Source organism: Diadema antillarum, unplaced genomic scaffold (assembly GCF_040938485.1).
Source record: "Diadema antillarum isolate AM-2024a unplaced genomic scaffold, OU_Dant_1.0 seq00000725_RagTag, whole genome shotgun sequence".
Taxonomy (NCBI): domain Eukaryota; kingdom Metazoa; phylum Echinodermata; class Echinoidea; order Diadematoida; family Diadematidae; genus Diadema; species Diadema antillarum.
The window spans coordinates 823,474-843,955 of NW_027271628.1; the positions used below are offsets into that span (position 1 = coordinate 823,474).

The following is a 20,482-nucleotide window of genomic DNA, read 5'->3' on the forward strand; positions in this document are numbered from 1 at the left end:
ATGGAACATACAATAGTTGTTCTCATAAAGTATAACCGATGTATGACTCCAATATAACTAAACTTGCTGTTTTTATTTCTGAAACTAACTTAACATCCATTTATAACGTGAAGGTAATAAATTTGAAAATGACCATGAAAATATCACAAGAATCCAAAATGTAATAGATTGAATTGAAAACTATTTAATGCAATTGGTCTAGTAGTATCCGGCGTTTTAAGATTCATTTAAAAATTTAGCTATAGGGATCAGAAAATATAATTATATTTCGCATTCAAATTCAGAACTTGCCTGAGGAATCTGTTAGCAAAGTGAAGCAATCTACTCCCACGTCGGCGCATGGGGTGTAACTATCATCGCTGAATGTGACATTACAGTCAAGGAGTTCAGTCTCGCTTCCAGTACAGTCCACGCGAGACAGGTGGACAGATCCATTACCAGGTGTGGGAGAGTAGTACACATTGTTCACTCCGTCATTCCCTAGTTGACGACAGGTTACCTCTGCTTCCTCGGGACCCCAGGTCGTATTGCACACAGTGCCCCATTCGTTGTTGTGGTAGATTTCAAGTCGCCCGTCTCTAGACGTCGGGCCGTCAGTCAATCTTACGTCACCTTACAGAAAAGAAATATAAGATTCAATGACGATCATGTTTTTGTATTTTTCTAACATTTCATTCATAACAGTCAGATATATATATTTCTTATATTTTTTATGAAGTGCGTGTGGGACATCTCAGCTAGTGCATAGGAGGAAAAAAAAGAGAAATGAATTGATGAGTCATCAAATGAATAATGCATTATCTTGTGCATCCGGTGAGTACTAATCAAACTGAATGCTCAATATCTTGACTTGCATTGAGCTTCTTTTTTTTTCGAATATCTATTTCGTAGAAAAATGAGATCAAACCACAAAATATAAAAGCATATGGCAGCTTTGTAGAATGCTTATTCACCACGGCCTGCTGCATAAGACCAAGATATTATGTTCTCGAAATGATGATAAAGATAACTAATCAGGTAAGAATGTGATGAAAGTTGCATCTACTGAGGAATACAGTATAAAAATATGCATTTTATAAGTTTGAAAGTTCAATGGAGCAATCTTTTTTATCATGCTAATTTTTCTAATTCAGTAAAAATGTTACACTAAATTATGTTGCCCTATGAAGTTTGAATTGTTGAATGTTTGAAAAAAGGCTAATGATATAAGGGTAGTGTCACTGCTAACAAACCAGCAGTACTACCTTCATTGGTTGAAGAACTAATACTGGATCAAATTTTATGGCCTTCATTGAAGCAATTTTGAATGAAATGAAAATCTGAGCAGGTATCCTCTTTTTTTTTTTGGTATGTTGTTAGTGGTTTATGTTAGCATTGTAACCAAAACGTTGGTACTACTTCCTTTATCATGACAAAAAAAAGAAATGAAATAACAAATGTTGCCTTATTACAATATTCAGTAACATCATAAATACTCTTTTATACCTTGCCCTATTAATTACATCTTTTATATGCAAAATCATATATGGATGATTTAAAGTTGCAAAAGGTACTGCATTCATTTTTCATCAAAGTTCACTTTTTGGTCTTAATGTACTCATTTTTAGGAACTCTTTTTCACCTATTCTAAGAAAAAGCTGAATTTCCAACCAGAAAGTATTAAAGAATAACATTAAGAAATCATTTCGTTTTCAAAAGGTACTACATCCAATCTAATGACATAACTGTTTTTATCCACATGTTCAAAAGAAATCGTTCTATTCATTGTTACCCCACTCGTCAGAGTGACGCCTATCACCTCCCCCCGTACTCGCATTATTTTTGCAAGGAAAACAATTATGTTTACTGGACCAAGATACTGGAATGACCTCCCTCAAGATATTACTTCTTCCTTATCCCTATCCACCTTCAAACGCAAATTAAAACTGCTATTACTTAGTGCATACACACTACCCGGTTTAAACAACTGTTTTTTAAAATACCCCCAGTTTTTTGTCTCTTTCCGCGGCTCAAAGTTACCTAACGGTACCGTTATAGCACTCTTTTGTTAACGCGGCGAAATATATACAATCTCGGTTAAGCGATATTCATGTGGTTCAATAGTTCTAAAAATTGATTTAGCACTGGTACAATTTCAGCTGGTCAAGATAAACATGTCCGTTCTCCGTATAATTTCACGCCTATAAATTCGAAAACCTACAGTTTTTACAAGCATCATTGCTTTTATGTAGACCCCATCATATTTCTGACACTGACTTGTGATATCCTCAGATGATAATGACTATTTACATTTGTGTTTGATAGGTTTTTTTCTTTCTTTTCCAAACACAAGATATGGTTGTATATATTTTGTACTCTTGTTTTACTGTCAATCATTTTGTAGTCCCATCACTGAGAAAGTGGAAATATAAAATAAACTTGAACTTGAACAATAAAGAAATTAACCAATCAGAAAGCAGTATTGAATTCACCGCTCTACCATAGTCCACTGACCTAATATATGAACACTACAAGTGGTTTTTGGCTTTCAGCTTCCTGTTAAAATCATCACACAAAGATGACAAATATCTTGGAAAAAAACTCATCATATTTTAACCAAACAATGGGGGGGGGGGGATGAAGGAAAATTCAATAGCGTAACAAACCATCCAAAGAAAAGGACCAAGGCTGAAAAGTAGTGGCCAAGAGCAAATGAGAAACGGCTGCCCAACTGGACAAATAAGTGACTTTTGTGTAGTCCAACGCACTGTTTTTACTGTTGGATACTTCGCGGTGTATACGGGTGTTGAGTTTGACACATTGATCGAGTTTGAGCCATAAATTGTCCCCAATTACAAGCACTTTGCACATAGCGACTACATGTTAGTATTATATGGCTCCATAGCTAATACATCTGTGACAACTAATCTGAAAGCAAAGTTACTTTATCAAATGTAAATTGTATGACATGAGATTCATAGCTCCACTTCGTATTCGGTCATGCGTCAGTGTGTATGACTGTACTGTTTGTATATTGACACCAGCAGCGCTAACTGTGCTATTCTATACGTGAACACCTACAGTACGAGGGCAAGAATGTAGTGGCATGAAGCTTCGAATGCTGGATTCATATTTTTTTTTCATTTAACATTTTACTTTACAAGGAAGGTCATTAAGGCATGTTCCTATTGCCAAACATGTTTTTAGTATAGTTGGTCCCATAAATATCTATTCATCATCTTGATTTTATCAGTTTTGTAATCAAATTACTCCAGAATGAAATTCATGTTAAGAATTTGATTACATCCACTGACATCGTTGGGAAAATACAACACTTTCATATGCTGCTTCCCCTTCTCCCTTTTTCTTTTGAAGGTCCAGTGAAGAAAAAAATACCTGTGTCGTACCTGCAAACAATCAATAAAGTGAAAACATGTCCTCACACAGTTTGAAAATTTATAAAACAAATTTTCATGTTCCCAGCAATTTCTTGAGACCAAGTTTCAACTGTACGTAGGCCTACTGAGCTCAGCCCACCTCATTCATTGAGATATGTCCAATTAGAACAAACATTTCTATTTGATCTCAGAATGTGAGCTGTCACGTGCCTTGATGTCTGTGCCGGAGTTTCTAAGAGAGACTTCCTCAACCATTACAAAAAAGATGTAGGCAAATCTTTTGTAATTATTTTCTTCATAATTTTGTCCATACATGACGTCTAAGAACTGTAGTAGTCTTCAACTGGAGATGGTGACTATGAAACTTAAATCTAATTACAGTACTATTGAACACGTTTACACAAATTTTCTGACTTCCCTCAAACTTCACTGATGTGTTCTAATAATACATTTGCACCTCCTAAACCACGTAAATCTTTTGGTTGTCTTTTCTTCTTTAAGGTGTTATCAATATTCATTCATATCAAAGTTGTCAGCAAAGTTATATCTACCATGTTGTTATTATGTGCTTGTATCTTAGAAAGAGGGAGCAACAAGACAACAACAGGGAGTACATCCTCTCTTCAGGGTGGGCACTGGAGAGTGCAACATCTTCTACGAAGATGGGAAACTTGTCACTGCCAAAACAGTCCGAAAGGCATGGTGTCTGCTTCTGGTTACGAATCCTCCAAAGGCTTGGAAGATTCTGACTTTCGTTGAAGTGAAGCTGCACAACACAACAAGATAATTAAAACTTCATCGTGCAACACATATTCTTCTCAACCAGCTGGCATAAACAAATTACTTCAAGCTACCGGTACTGTAGAACTTGAAATCTAGCTGTATGGGTAGTGGGATTCCAAGCACTAGCCACAGGTTTTGTGCAACAAGAACTTAAGAAGGATCTACTCTTTCAGTTCGGAAAGTTTGTCTACAAGCAGAACATAAATTAAATCTCTGTTGATTATGATAACACTTGCACTTATCCTTTGAGAATGAAGTAATGATATTTGAAGGCAGTTGGAGCCGCTGCCACCAGGTGTTTCTGTTCCCGACGAGGTATTTTCAAGCAGAGGTGTAACTTCCCTGTTAGGGATTCATATTTTGACCATTTGAGTTGTCGTCTTTTTGTGTTCAAGCATACGTGTTTTAAGAAAAGGTGTTCCAGAAGTTAAATGAAGATTTTGAAACATTGGTTTTGTTTTTCGTCAAAAGGTTCTGTTATATAGTGACGACTTTTATTTCTTCAGCCTTGCACATGAAAATTACAACTTGTGTTCATACAATGAAATATGAGCGGGAAAACAGTTTGGGGTATACTGTGTTTTCATCATCGACCTATCATCATTGTGCGCATGCTGTGTTCAAGAGCTTCAACACACACACACACACACACACACAATGCGTGTGAATTTTAACAGTACTTGAGTTGTAGTCTGTCTGATGCTCTGGCTCCCCCTCCCCCATAAAAAAGGTTAAAAAACAGAGCAGCAAAGAGTATGCAGTGACTTGGCAATAGACAAATTGTATGTAGAGTTGGTTGGCTGGTAAAAGTTATCTGCAAGGATAAACAATTATTGCAATTCCTGTTGCGTATATTATGCCACTGTACGCCCAGTTTACTTGTTTATTGCCCCTTAGCTGCTGCGTATGACATAATGGAAAATGCACTTACAGTATCATAATGTTGCAACTGATGTGCATTGTGCTATTGGACATTGAACTGGCCAGCATTGACATGCATGCGTGTGGTTTTTTTTTTTCCGAAGGAACTGAAAGTACTATCTGGGGCAATCTGTTGACTCTGAGAGGAGCAGAGAATTTGATGAAGAAGAATCAGAATGGCTTCTTTTTCTTTATGTGTACAGTAGCCATAAAACAAAACAACACGTAATTAGTGCTGAATAATGGAATACCAATATGGTCAGTCATTACACGTAGTTAGTGCTGAATAAATGGAATACCAAAATGGTCAGTCATTTCCATGGAAATGACTGACCATTTTGGTATTCCATTTATTCAGCACTAACTACGTGTTGTTTGCAGTCAAGAAATGCCAAAGTTGAATATTCATTTAATACAGCTGTATGATAATGCAATGCTGTTGTGCATACACGTTTGTATAGCATCTTTATCTCAAGAACTCAACAATGTCAAAAGTGGTACATCCCTGATATGCTTTCAACTGTTATCAAATAAAAGAAGAAATGCCTTCATAATTGTCATTTACATTCAACCATTCAATCCGCCGTTTACTTCTGTATTTAGCAAACGAGTTGTATGATTCGGTGATGAGTAAATTTAATGAGAGTGCTGGAGGGAAACCTGGAATTACAAACTATTTTGAGTAAGCAGAATTTTACTCATCACGTAATTAGTCCATGGGCCAAGACCCGAAAAATGGGTTGTTGGTACCACCTGAGGTGGCACAACCTTTTTGGTGTCAGTTTGTTTGTCGGGCATAGATATGCTTATCAAGCTATGATAGCATTTCCAAATGAGTAGCTTAGTCATAATAAATGATTTTTTAACCAATTTGGTCTCGTTTTTATATCCCTATACTTCTGAATCGAAACTAACCGCTATACAAAGAAGAGCACTGTCTTCCGTATGTCCACAGGTGTTCTGTTGTAAATGCGGTGCGCTTTGTTTTTATTCAAGGCAGCGAAGGGAATATCCAAAGGGTTATGATGTCCGCAGCTGTCACGCGGTGCGCTTAGTCTTTATCTAGACCAATGTACCGTTATCATATCTAAAGTTCCTCATAAAAGGGATTATCTATACTGTTTTTATACTACCCTATCAACAAATACATCAGTTTTAAACAAAAATCACTCTGTTCATTTACAATATATTCGTTATAATGTATTGTAGTGTACCGGTACATTGTTTTTGCATTATCTTATATTGTTGGATGGAAATAAAGCGATATTGGCGTGGTATTAGCGTTTTCACCGTAGCGCTTTCGCCGGAAAATGATAAATAATTGAAAAATACGGTAAAATTCACGAGGAATTGCTTTTTTTGTTGTTGTTGTTTTTAGATAAAGGGATATACACTGTATCATACGCTTTGGATATTCCCTTCGCCGTCTAGAATAAAGACTAAGCGCTGTGGACATCATAACCTTTGGATATTCCCTTCGCTCCCTTGAATAAAGACTAAGCGCACCGCGTTTACAACAGAACACCTGTGAACATACCATCGAGCTGCATTTTACAGCTCTATGGAACATACAGAAGACAGTGCTCTTCTTTGTATAGCGGTTAGTTTCGATTCAGAAGTATAGGGATATAACAACGAGACCAAATTGGTTAAAAATTCATTTATTATGACTAAGCTACTCATTTGGAAATGCTATCATAGCTTGATAAGCATATCTATGCCCGACAAACAAAATGACACCAAAAAGGTTTTGCCACCTCAGATGGTACCAATATCTGGCCTGGCCCATGGACTAAATGGAGCAATTTACGCAACATATTGGTTAGATAACTCACTAGATTGAGTGAAAATAATACTCATTTGTCAAGTCGTTATAATGTCATAATGATAAATCTCACCATAGTGCGTGTTTTCAATCATGAGTTATACATTTGAGTTATACTCGCAGAAGTATGTCGTTATAGTGTCCACATTTATGCACGTATTTGAGTAAAAAAAAAAAACCCGAATATTTTGTGTGTGTGTGTGTGTGTGTGTGTGTGTGTGTGTGTGTCTAGAACCAGCACTGGTAGTCGAGAGGAAGGTCGGTGGTGTAGTGTTCATTGATCAGAAGGTTGTTTGTTCGCATCCTGTTATGCCCATGATTTCCTTTATCGCTTCTTTGTCATTGCCAATCATTGCAATGAAAACAACTCAACGCAAGAATCTCATCCAGTGATTTATTTCTTATTCAAACCAGGGTTACTGTTATACTACATCATTTAGTTTATTATTGGTCATACGCAGGAAATTACGCATATACGTTTCAGCTAGGTCCAAACTAGGTCCCTTTACTTAAAACAATATAGCTTCGATTTTAGCAGTAATATGAATGCCGTAAACGTACACTGTAAAAACATCGGTGTTAGATTTAACACCACGGGTGTTAAATCTAACACCGATCAAACTTCAATAAAGGACCACACCCACAGGTGTTAAAAATGCACTGTGATGGTGTTGAAAAGTGTTCACCTGACACTTCGTGGTGTTAATTTGACACTGTACCTGGTGTTATTTTGACACTGTACTGGTGTTAATTCAAAAATGACACCACATGGTGTTGATTTGATATTTGTTGGTGTTAATATCAATGGTTTAACACCCGTCCAGCTTCAGTAAGAGACCACACCAGCTGGTGTTACTTTGGTGTAAATTTATTTTCACATTTTTTCAAAAATCTAGTATTTTAATGTAAAATTCTTGATCGTCTTGTTTAAATTAAAAATCAACAAGAAGTACAGTTACTAAGAAACTCTTCAAAAAACAGTTTAAAATTTGGAAATGACACCCGTAGGTGTTAATTTAACACCATAAATGAGCACCGAAAATTTAACACCAGCTCGGTGTTCACTATTTAACACCGGACTTTTTGCAGTGTAGAACATCCCTGTATACCATTACTCTTCTTTTTATGATGTCTACTTCCACTAGATGTGCTATACACTTCCCGATAGTAATCTTTATTGATAATCATATTTGGAATAAGTGCTACGTATGTAAATAAAGACTCGACCACAATTGCTACAATACATTGTAATAAGCACAAAGGTTATAAATGTCTATGCCATTTTGTGTAATTTCGCAGTTTCTCAACTAATTCTGAAGCAGCATATGCTTACATATGTGACCGCGCATCACGAAACGAACAAGAAGTCGCACGCAGTGATTTTGTGTGAGGACTGCAAATAGGTGAAATGGGTCAACCGAGCCAATCTTGAGTATTTCATATTTTCTGAAAGAGCAAGTCTTCTTCTACTCTATGTTAAAGTTTGCCGAAACTGTGTTTTAAGCAGTTTTTCTCAAACACTTTATTGTAGAACAGTGTGATTGGATGTTTCTAATAGAGTCCCCTTTTTCATTTTTAAAAAACCCTGCACACACTCTTCACTTTCAACACTGATAACTTTTGAAAGGATAACACTACTACTTTGAAAGTTGTCATTAACCATGGACAAAATTTGTTAATAAAACATGCCTAGTTTCAGCTTAATTTCATAATTCCTTCATTATTATTGCTCCGTTGGTTACACATTGTTTTTTAAATCCAATTCATGGAACAGCTAGCGTGGCTTGAAACAGATTAAGCTCTTAAATAACACTCTTTACTTCAGAGTCTCTTTACTCAATTCAGAGTGTTTGCTTTCTTTCTAACATTTAGATGAGCTAGGAGAGTCATTTGAATTGAGTTATGCATCATTTTGATGCATAGAGTCTGCTCTTTTAGAATCTACCCTTAACTAAAAATCCATGTCTAACGACTTTTCGTTTGTTTTGTGGGGCAGGGTCTCATATATGTGTGTTTGTGTGTGTCCGTTTGACTATCATTCCTAAAAGTATTTAAAGAGTAATATGTGGTAAAAACAAATCCCACAGATCTTTACTCTCGTTCGATCCTTACCTTCACTGTGATCTATAAAGCACCTCACTCCGGCATCATAGTAATGTATACAGCCCTTAACATCCCAACCCCTGTATTCGCAGTCCGTTAGCTCTGTTTCATTCCCGCTGCAGCGTACGTCATCTAGGTAGATAGGCTGATCAGGTGATCCTCCGCCAAAGTATGCATAGCGGAAGGAGTCTGTGGCGTTAGCAAAGCCAAGCTGTTTACACACGACCGATGCATCCATGATATCCCAGTAATTGTGACAAACAGTCCCCCATTGAGAGTCGTAGAGGACCTCTACTCGTCCCTCGTAACTTCCCGAACCATCAACGAGACGAACATCCTCAGCTCCTGCAGGAACTCCTATGAATAATTCAAACATTACTAGTATTGTAGTGTTTGCGCATTTAAATAGTCACTTCGATTTTCTAGCGTTTTCCGCTGGGATTCTGTTTAGCAAACTTTAGCATATTACATACTTGTCAAAGTATATTACATAGGATAGAAGACACCGTATGGTGTCAATGAGCAGAATTATTAGGATATTAAAACGGCAAAGGCTACACAATGATATTGTACCACATCGATATAACGAACGAAACAAAAACAAACCGCAAGAAGTATTTTTTTTTTCACTCCCAAATTCATATTAAAAAAAAAGAATCAACATCCTCTGGCAGACGTTCAAATGACGTCATTGTACTCGTCTACTTATTTTTTTTTTTCTCGTGGTCTATTTTCGGTATTAAAGGCTTTTAATTTTGTGTTAAGGATAATCTACTTTATTTTGACTTCATATCATACACACTGACAGATTCACTCAATTTCGCATCATGACTTTTTGTTATCAACAATGCATTATATTTATTTCAAGAATCTTATTTAACTTGATTGTTACAATAGCCACATCAGAAGTCATGTCTCATTGTTTCAATTTTTATATGCTTCATACATGCATCATGATTTTGGGTAGACATATAAATTTTTCATAAGTCGAGTATGTATACGCAATATGTTTCCTCCGCACAATACTTTGATCACTGAGTTTTCTTTTTATACAAAACTAACCATAAATTTACTTAACTATCGCTATCGATCGCATGATGACGTGAATGTTAGGCAAATGCGTGACAGGTCCTTGTAAAGTCGTTGTTGTTTTACTACCTGTAATATTGACGAGGTTGGTAACAACAATCTTAAGCCTCTTGAGGAGTACACTGTGTTACCAACTTGAGATCATAAGCAATTTACAAGGTAGTTTTCTTGGCAATCAGTGTAATAATAATCATTATTATAACTGTACCGAGGTCTTTATTTGTCTGATATAGGCAAGACACCATTATGTGAGGGATCTGCTTCCAATAAATGAATAAAAAGGTGGCAAATATAAGAGAAGAGTTTTAATGGTACACAGATGGGACCAGAATTGCCTTTGTCCTGGATTGGCTATCTGCGTATAGGTGAGTGGGTCCAATCCACCAGACTATGGAAATTAAAACAACTTTCAATTTCACCGATTGTGCACTGCAGTAAATTTCTGCGCAAATACTGTCAACAAGAGAATAAAATAAGATCTCCCAGTGGATTCTTGTCCTTTCTTGAGAAACTCCAATTTGTCAGTCATCTAGACAAGCAGTAAATTTTGAACATGTTCAAAAATGTTGGAACCACTCGCGAGTTCATGGGGAGTTTTGCAGATTCACTACGAGTTACGCGGCGAGTTGTCGCTAGTTATCCCGAGTTACATGAAGAGCTTTACGCGAGTGATCGCGAGTGCCCCTTTGAGGCAACTCGCTACAACTCGCCAAAGCTCGGCACTGTAACTCGGCTAAGTGGGAACCCTGCTTTGGCAGATGCAATAAGATCGACACTGAATACATGATACATAATTCAACCAATATATTCCAAATTGACAATATCTGACGATCAAAGATAATTAGGATACGAGACAGTCCAATTTTAATCATCTTCTAGCTGAGAGGGAAGCTTTGCAAAACCACCAAATCAGACCAAAGACAAATATCAATAAGCAACTGACCACACTTTTGGCTGTTTTTCTGACTTTGCAATCATATTACATGCTGGATCAAATCCGAAATATATTGAGTTGGTCTAAAGCCATGATACTATATACCATAATCATTGTCGAGTTCAAAATTCATTACAAGTTAATCTATTATAATAAATTATTATCATGTGTTCATCAGCAAAGCACGATTTGAAATGTTCCCATCAGCTACCATTTCAGAATCGACTAAAATTGAAACAGTCTGAAAGACTTTCCTTTTATCTCCTTGAATTGCCTAGATAGACGGATAGATAGATAGATAGATAGAAAGACAGATAGACAAAAGATTATTCTGACATTTTTTTTTTTCAAACAAAAATCGTTCATAACAGCCGAGACGCTGAAGTACTCCCCATCGGTGTACATGTTAATACTTTTTAAAAAATCATATCTGGCCTATATATGTGGTTACTCTTTCCATTTGAATGTCTGCTTTTTCAAAAAAGTCTTGTTAATTATGTAAATTGTTGCATGAGTCAATCCCTCAGAATTTGTATGCTGACGTGTTCGTGTAGAGATATGTATACAGATTTGCCTTTGCACTCAAATACTCGAACCCAATAGCCTATTCGGTGTTGTTGTTGTTGTTGTTTTTTTTTTTTTTTGGGGGGGGGGGGTGAAACTAGGTACTCTATTTTGTCAAGTTTTTTTTATTTATTTTATTCTTTTTATTTATTTATTCTCCACTCATGGGACGGATAGCCCTGGTCAGCTAAGAGCTGTTTTTCACAGGGGTCCGACCATATACAGTATTACAAAACAAAAACAAAAAAAAACAAAAAAAATACAATCATTAAAATGTACAAACATTGAAACACACGTAAAAGGAATAAGAAAGAGATAGAAAAAATATTTGTACAATATATGCAATATGCTTAGAAATACACACAATACATTACAATATAATATGCATTACATTATTTAAAAAAAAACATTATTCACACAGAAGAAAGGATGCCTCCATCGCTACACATTTTTTTTCTGTTTTGTCTGTTCTGTCAAGTTTGTCATACCATCCTGTTGTTTTGGAAACAACATATTTTGCTGTTTTCGAATGATTTTGGTTTGATTGATTAATTCAACTGGTTTATAGTCACATCTTTGTCACTACATGTATTTCCCACTACCATGACTTCTTGCTGCTCTTATGGCGAAAGATATGCGAGTACTAACATAGTGTAGGCCTATAGGCTCTACAGAAATTAAAGCTGTAAGTTAAGTAGGAGTTCTTACCAATATGGGCGAATGCGATCCCACAAAGAAGGGCCAGAATACATACTTTGAAAAACGTAAGCATTTTGACTTGTCGATCGGGTGTCTATGCCATCACTGTCAATATTGCTAACGCATGCCAGTAAACCTCAGAACAGAACACTCAGAACAGGTTATCTACAAGATTGAATAAACAACCTTTGAATCCAGATAATATAACAGACCAAGTATGAGGCAATGAAGACTGCGTCACCGTGATAAAAGGCGTATAATTATGAGTTGATTCCAGCATTTACGTGATCTAACAAAGTTCATGCACCTCATTTAAGGTGGAAGCTAATCATATCCACTGAAATGTCAAAATGGATAATGACCTGAAATGTAGCACAATGTCATGTATAATGTGTCGGCCAAATAGTCTAGATTATAGATGAAACGTATAAAGATACAGAAAGAGTTTTACGGGTATCGAGCGGTCAACATGGCATATCAAGTATATTATCGAAACGCGAGTCCTGTCTCTCGAATCTTTTTTTTTTCATTGAAGTCATCTCATCTTTCCTAAAAGCGCCTTGATATTGCTGATATGCCATTTTCACATGTTATGAACTGGTGCGATTTGAGATGCAGTATTCACTTGCGCCAAACTTCCCAAAATAAGATTTGCTTTTCAAATATTTCAGTGACGGAAGATTATGTAGGAATCACACTTTCAGTGCATTTAATATTGATTTCTCTTACTCATATTAGATGAAATATAGATGATAAATATGAAAGTGCATCACAAATACAGCAAATACATTAATTAACTAACTTGATGAGAGGTTCAACAGCGTGGTGACAATTTATTTCATGTTGTCAGTTTCTCCACTGGTTTAGAGTTCTATTTCATTGTGGTTTTCCATTGTTCTACATGAAGGAGAGTATAATCATAGCGAGAGCCTGAAAGGCCACAATCATTATTTCACTGCCTCAAATAAAACCTTATACCCTAAAATCATAAAGATCGCGCGATTTCAATGGTATCTCTGACCCGCTGTAAAAATCATGATACTAAACGTTCAATCATGAAGACAAAACATGTACACAGGAACCTAAGATATTTCACACACACACACACACACACACACACACACACTTATGTATGTATGTATATATATATATATATATATATACACGGATATTGTACAAACTAATGCTTACACCAATTCTGAGAATCCTTCTGGTCTACTTGTTCGTAATTATTTCTAATGCAACGACAAATTTAATTTCTCCGTTTATCTCGATTTTTTTTCTAATTTCTGTGCATAAAAAAAAATAATTATGGTCATGTTTCTGTTTTATGTCAATACAGTGGACTCCCGTCATAACGAGGTCCATGGGACTGGCAATTTTCTTTCGTTATATCGAAATTTCGTAATAACAAAATAAGCAAACAATAGATAACAAAGCGCGGATAATTATACGGCCTAAATTTTCACTTCCTTGGCACCGGAATTTCGTTATAACCGTGTTCGTTATAACAGGAGTGCAATGCACTAACGTTTACCGCGGAGTCTACAAAGCCATGTCTCTGTAGTCACTTTCCACTAACTCTTATTTGATCGTTTATTATCTTATATAAAAGGCGAACACCAGCTCTATTGCCCATTCTTACACTAGAGGTCCCCATGCATAGTTAGGACTACTGCTCACGATTTCCTCTTGTTGATTTTGGTCCCAGATCGGGTGTAGAGTTGTCCTGCGAATAAATGAGACAGGGAGGCGACATCCCATTCATAGTTCAACTCTCGAAAGATTGCTTTGATGATATCATCTGACTCGCGTTCCCCCCCCCCACCCCTTAGTTATCTCGACTCTACTCTTATTCTATTTTAGAAGAGTACAGATGAGTGATTTCCTTTTTCTCTTTTTCTTTATCTCTCTCTCTCTCTCTCTCTCTCTCTTTGATTAGACTTCTAGTTATCCCGAGACTGCAGGACAATTTATGACTTTTTGTGAGCACGCGGTATCGTCCTGGGAGGAAAAGATAAAAGAAAAAAAATGACTGTTTCTGAAAGCGAAGGCATTGTAACAGGTTCCTTATTGAATCTTACAGGTTGGTAGTAGCTGATATACGCCGGCATCAAACAATAATCAATTTCATTTCAATGTACAATTTAATTTATTCAAATACAACAGAATGTTATACGTAACACACCGTGTACATCTGACAAATCATATTGTTTTATCAATTAGTAATGTAAAATTGTAAGATATAAATGTAGTCATGAAAATATAATTATCAAAACAATTCATGCTTTGCAATAATAACAAAAAAAGAAACTATGTAAATGTAGACGAGTTATCAACTGACCTTGTAAGATGGGGGACACTCCACAAACACTCCACAACACTTATAACATATTCATTAATAAAAAATCTGTTGGCAGCTAGAGCATTTGTTGCTGCCACCATTGTTAGTAATTGAAATTGACGAAAGCCTGCATCAAACAATTTAATGCGATTCAATTTCCATTATTTCATTTCCATGTAACAAATTGTTATACTAAAATGCACAGAATTTTGACAAATTTAATTGTTTAACAATATGTTAGAAGTAAAAGTCAAAGTGTAATACAAAATTTTGTTTTGAGATATCCAAGGTGGCCTTCAAAATGGCCACAAAAATCTTGAATATCTCAAAACTTGCAAGTGATATACACAGAGAGGTAGACAAACAAATCATAAACACGGATATTTATACATCTAAAATGTGCCTACAAGTAAGCATTTACATGCTAAGGTGTCATTTTTAATGCGTTGTAATTCACAATGACAAGTATAACTCCTTATGACATTTTGTGAAGTGAGAGTAGTCCTCAGAGAGCATCTGATTATTTGACGAGAGCGATCTCGAGAAAACGATTACCGATATAGCTGACCACCAATGTTTGCAACATAAACTGCACTACATGTAAACTGCCAAGGGTACTGATTCTTTTCATAAAACGTTTATAGTTACATTCTTAAGGTTGCATAAGGTGACACAGTGAATCTTGACAGCTGTATTTGATCAAAACTGGTACATGTATTACACTCCGTAAACGGGACGATGATGCTGATACTAGGAAAAATGAGAACATTATTTACAACTGCTAGAATTTTGAAAAAAAGAGATATAGACCTCGAAAGATTTTTGTAGCAATGACACATAAATAATCATTATCAAACCTACGGGCACTCTTTGATTGTTCGCCCGCTGTCATTTTTTTTTTATCCTTTATTGTTCTAAATCATACACGGAATATCTATGAATGATGAAGTAAATTAATTGTTATCCATTGTCTCGATATCTACAGAAGGCATATCTGTTCCTCCTGCTTGTATTGGTGTACCTTCCCGAGGATCGCCCATGTCCGTAGATTGCTTGTACGTGCTGTAGGCAATGGGTGAATTTGCCATGACGTCAGAGTAAGTAGGCGGCGGGGCTCCATCACTCTCTGGGATGATGTCGTTTGGGTTGTAATACATCACGCCATTCTGTGCTAAGGCCACAGAGTTAGTGTGCCCAGTGGGCATGGTTTGACCGCTGATTTGAATTCCTGAGGTGGCGATAGTCCGTGGCTCTTTCGTTGTTGAACATAGGCATATGATGGCAAAGACCACCAAAACCACGGCTGCAATTACTATGAGTACAATCGCCCATCCCATCAACCCAACATAGGTCTCCGGTGTAGAAGCTGCAATGACATGAAAAATACAATCATGAATCAATTAAAAAGAGGGCGCTTTCCCTTCCATGACGTTGAAGAAACAAGCTTAAGATGTGAGGAAAATACAAAAAAAAAAATCCTAGATATGCTTTAGACAAGCGCGCCGGAACACTTTTGGTTTTGGGGAGGCAAAATCTCGATGGGGGCACATTATGTAACCGTGTGAAATCCTCGGTGAGGGAACGAAGCGACCAAGCGGTGGTACCACGGTAGGACTATTTTTTAAAGAGTAGAAAAGACGGGTTTATAGAGCATTTAAAAGCAAATTTGTAGGAAATAACACATAGTGTAAAATTTAGTGTGAAGGAGTATGATTATAACATACGGGGGTACATTATTTATGTGACGGTGTGAGATCCACGGTGAGGGAGCGAAGTGACCAAGCGGGGGGAGGGTGTGGGAGAGGGGATACCCCTTCCAACGGTAGGGACTTTTTGTGAAAAAAAAAAGAGTACAGAAGTCGCGTTTATACAGCATTTAAAAGCAAATATGTAGGGAATTTAACATAGTGAAAAAAGAAATTAGTGCGAAGGACTATGAATGATTATAACATACGGGGGTAAATTATTTATGTGACGGCGTGAGATCCTCGGCGAGGGAGCGAAGCGACCGAGCGGGGGGAGGGTGTGGAAGGGGGGATTACCCTTCCCACGGTAGGGACTTTAAAAAAACCCAGAGTGAAATAGTCGCGTTTATACAGCATTTAAAAGGAAATTTCTAGGAAATTAAACATAATGAAAAGATCAGTGCGAAGGGCGATGAATATGACATACGGGGGTACATTATTCATGTGACGGTGAGAGATCCTCGGCGAGGGAGCGAAGCGACCGAGCATGGAGGGGGGTTGTGGGAGGGGGAAAACTCCTTCCCACGGTAGGAACTTTAAAACAGAAAACAAAGTACAAAAGTCGCGTTTATAGAGCATTTAAAAGCAAAGTTTAGGAAATTATACATAGTGAAAGAAATTAGTGCGAAGGACTATGATTATAACATACGGGTGTACTATGTGACGGTGTGAGATCTTGGGCGAGGGTGTGGGAGGGGGACACCCCCCCCCCCCCCCCCCCGCCACGGTGGTTACTTTTTTTTTTAACAGAGTACAAAAGTCGAGTTTATAGAGCATTTAAAAGCAAATTTCTAGATAATTAAACATGGCGAAAAAAAATAGTGTGAAGGACTACGCTTATAACATACGGGGGGTACATTATGTGACGGTGAGAGATCCTCGGCGAGGAAGCGAAGCGACCGAGCGGAGGAGGGTGTGGAATGGGGTATCACGGTAGGGACTTTTTGTAAAAACAGAGTATAAAAGTCGCGTTTATAGAAGATTTTAATTCAAATTTCTAGGGAATGAAACGTAATAACAAAAATCACTGCGAAGGACTATGACCATAACTTATGAAAACTGTTCATTTTACTTTATGTACGGGGAGAGCGATCGAGCCACTTTCATTTTGCCATTCGTCTGAAATGTAAATAAAAGCTTAAACGTGATCGCATTGTTCGAGCAATAAAGAGTATTCTTATATGGCTAAAAAGCATAGAAGAAAGGAAAAATGTAAGGTTTACTGAAAGTATGTTTCAGGGGGCACACTCGAGGACGCGAGGCTACCATCTATACGCTAAATTTACTCATAAGTAAATATGAGTGTCTAGATATCATAACGTATATTAATAATGTATTATGATGGGGCGAAAATTTTCCATTGTTAGTTATGAAATTGACACCTTCTAGACAAGAAAAGTGCCCTTATTGTTCATTTGGTCTTTAAATAATTGATTAATCATGGGCAAGTGCCCCGCTGCCGCCTCCCCCCCCCCCCCCACCCCCCACCGCTTCCGGCGCCCTTGCCTATAGATATTAGAGAACGGCAACTGACAACCAACATAAATATACACCCCAATAACTACTAACACTGCAGAGAATATTTGATTACGGACATAAATTGCGTGTATGTGTATAAGTACCTTAGAATTTCTGGTCTGGAGAATTAACAGAAGAAAGAAATTTATTTCTTTTTTTCTTCTTCTTCTTTTTTTTTTTTTTTGCTGTCGAAAAGAATTCCAAAGATATTCTTACCGGTGATGATATCACCGTACGAACAGTGGATCCAAACGTCTTTGTAATGAGTACAGTCTTGTGTACCCCAACCATCATGACTGCAGTCTTCCAATCGCAGTTCATATCCTGTGCAATAAATCTCATCCAGGTGGATCGGTCCTTCACCAGCCCCGAAGTATTCATTTGAATTGACAACCGAATCATACCCGAGTTGACGACAGGCCACAACAGCTTCAGTTCTCGACCAGCTATCATTGCAGATAGTACCCCACTCGAAGTCGTGCAAGATCTCGACTCGTCCCCGATTGGACGAGCCGCCAACAAGACGTAGATCACCTTCTTCACCTGAACTCAACAGATGTTGGAGAAAATGAAAAAGTACTAAATGAAGGCTCCCAAATTTGGTACAGAAAATATATATCTTTTTAGGTAGTCAACGTGCAAACGTGACTTTTTGACTTTAGAAACAAAGTCCCCAACCCTCGTCTACGGTAGTCTTGAAGCCTTGTCCTGCTCCAGCATTCATAAAACAATTCCCGTTAGTATGGGTTGTAGGTGTTATAAGTAGGGCTTAGTTGGATATGACTGATGACGTGTCCAGAATAGCAATGCTTTAGAGAAAATAATCCATGTTTTGAGAGAATTACAGAGAGTCCGTTGGACATAGAGTTCATTTGTACATACAGTGTAACAATCATTTGACAATAAAAGAATTTATTTTCACACTTTCGTTTAAGGGGAAGAAACAAGCTTCAGAACCAGTTCCTCCTTATTATGATACTGACTTAGACATACACTGGCATCACTCACCTTCCAACCTCTCCTCAGTACAGTGAACACCAACATCCTGTTCGTGGGATGTACAGCCACTGGCACCCCATGCACTGTGCGAGCAGTCCGTCAAGGTATGTTCGCTTCCCGTGCATACTACCTCACCAAGATGGATTGGACCATATCCTGGTCCAAAGTCACGGTAGGGCGTAACGACACCTTGGTAGCCGAGCTGATGACAGACAACCAGTGCATTCTCGTAGGACCAGCTGTCATTACAAACCGTGCCCCATTTCCGGTCGTGGTATACCTGAAGTCTGCCAGCCCAAGCACTTTCACCGTCAACAATTCGGACGTCCCCATCTTCAGCTGAATTTTTGAAATGATGGCATAAAAAACACACGGAAATGATTCCTCCATACGATACAATACAATATTAGTATTTCTATAGCGCTCTTACAAATAGTACATATGTATCACAGCGCTTCACAAATCCATCTTTCACTCGGGAGGTAGGAGAAAAGAAAGACAGGAAAAAAAATACAACAAACAAGGAGAGAAAGAAAAAAAGGTACATAATGAATCAATCAGTTATTGAAAAGGAAAGTCTTCAACGACTTCTGGAAAAGTGACAGAGATGGTGATTCCCTGATACTTTGAGGGAGCTGATTCCATAGGCGTGGGGCAGCTGCCGAGAAGGATCTGTCTCCTGTCCGAGTGAGAGTCCTAGGAACAGACAGCCGGGTTGGGTCTTGGCCTGACCGCATTCCTTGTCTTTTAGATTGGTGACGTGAAAGTAGACTCAAAAGGTAAGATGGAGCACAATTCTGAAGGCATTTGTACGTGATTGACAGGATTTTGTAGATGATTCGCTTTTGCACAGGGAGCCAGTGTAATTGCTGAAGAAGAGGAGAGGCATGGTCACGCTTCTTGGCTAGAAAAACCAGCTTTGCAGCACGGTTTTGAGCACGTTGAAGGCGCTGGACATTACTTGAAGAAGTACCTGACAGCATGGAGTTTGCATAGTCTATTCTTGAGGTAACGAGAGCTCTCACAGCATGCTCACAAGCTTTCTGATCGAGGAAAGGCCTGATACGTGCAATATTTGAGAGATGAAAATGAAGCGAACTGCTTAGAGTAGAAACGTGGTGATTCAGCTTCATGGAGGAGTCAATTTCGACACCCAGGCTTCTAACTGAACTTGATGGATGAATGACGACATTGCCAACAGTCAGGGTGACATCAGATATCAAGGGATGGAACCGCGGATTAGCAACAGCAAGGAATTCGGTTTTGTCACAGTTCAGTTTCAACAGATTACCCTCCATCCACAGCTGTAGGTCCCTGACACATGCAGATAATGTGGTGAGAGCAAGTTCAATTGTCTGACAGTCCTTCGGGTCTGCAGAGGTGTAGAGTTGCACGTTGTCAGCATAGCTATGATGCTGTATGCCCTCATGGTGATTGATGATGTCAGCTATGGGTTGAGTATATAGACTGAAAAGTTGCGGGCCTAGTACGGAACCTTGAGGAACTCCGAAAGCAAGAGACATTGGTTCCGAAAGCTCACCTGTAACCTTCAACCTGAAGCTGCGGTCGGAGAGGTAAGAG

General features: G+C 37.9%; 1 protein-coding gene across 1 annotated transcript; it reads right to left on the bottom strand.

Annotated features, from left to right (window-relative positions):
* Positions 1-280: 280 nt before the first annotated feature.
* On the bottom strand, positions 281-9,385 carry LOC139738156 (scavenger receptor cysteine-rich domain-containing group B protein-like). Its single transcript, XM_071648818.1, has 4 exons — positions 9,047-9,385; positions 3,992-4,143; positions 3,376-3,386; positions 281-612 (listed from the first exon to the last, which is right to left on the bottom strand). Exons 1-4 carry the CDS (start codon positions 9,383-9,385, stop codon positions 281-283), a joined length of 834 nt encoding a protein of 277 aa, XP_071504919.1.
* Positions 9,386-20,482: the final 11,097 nt, after the last annotated feature.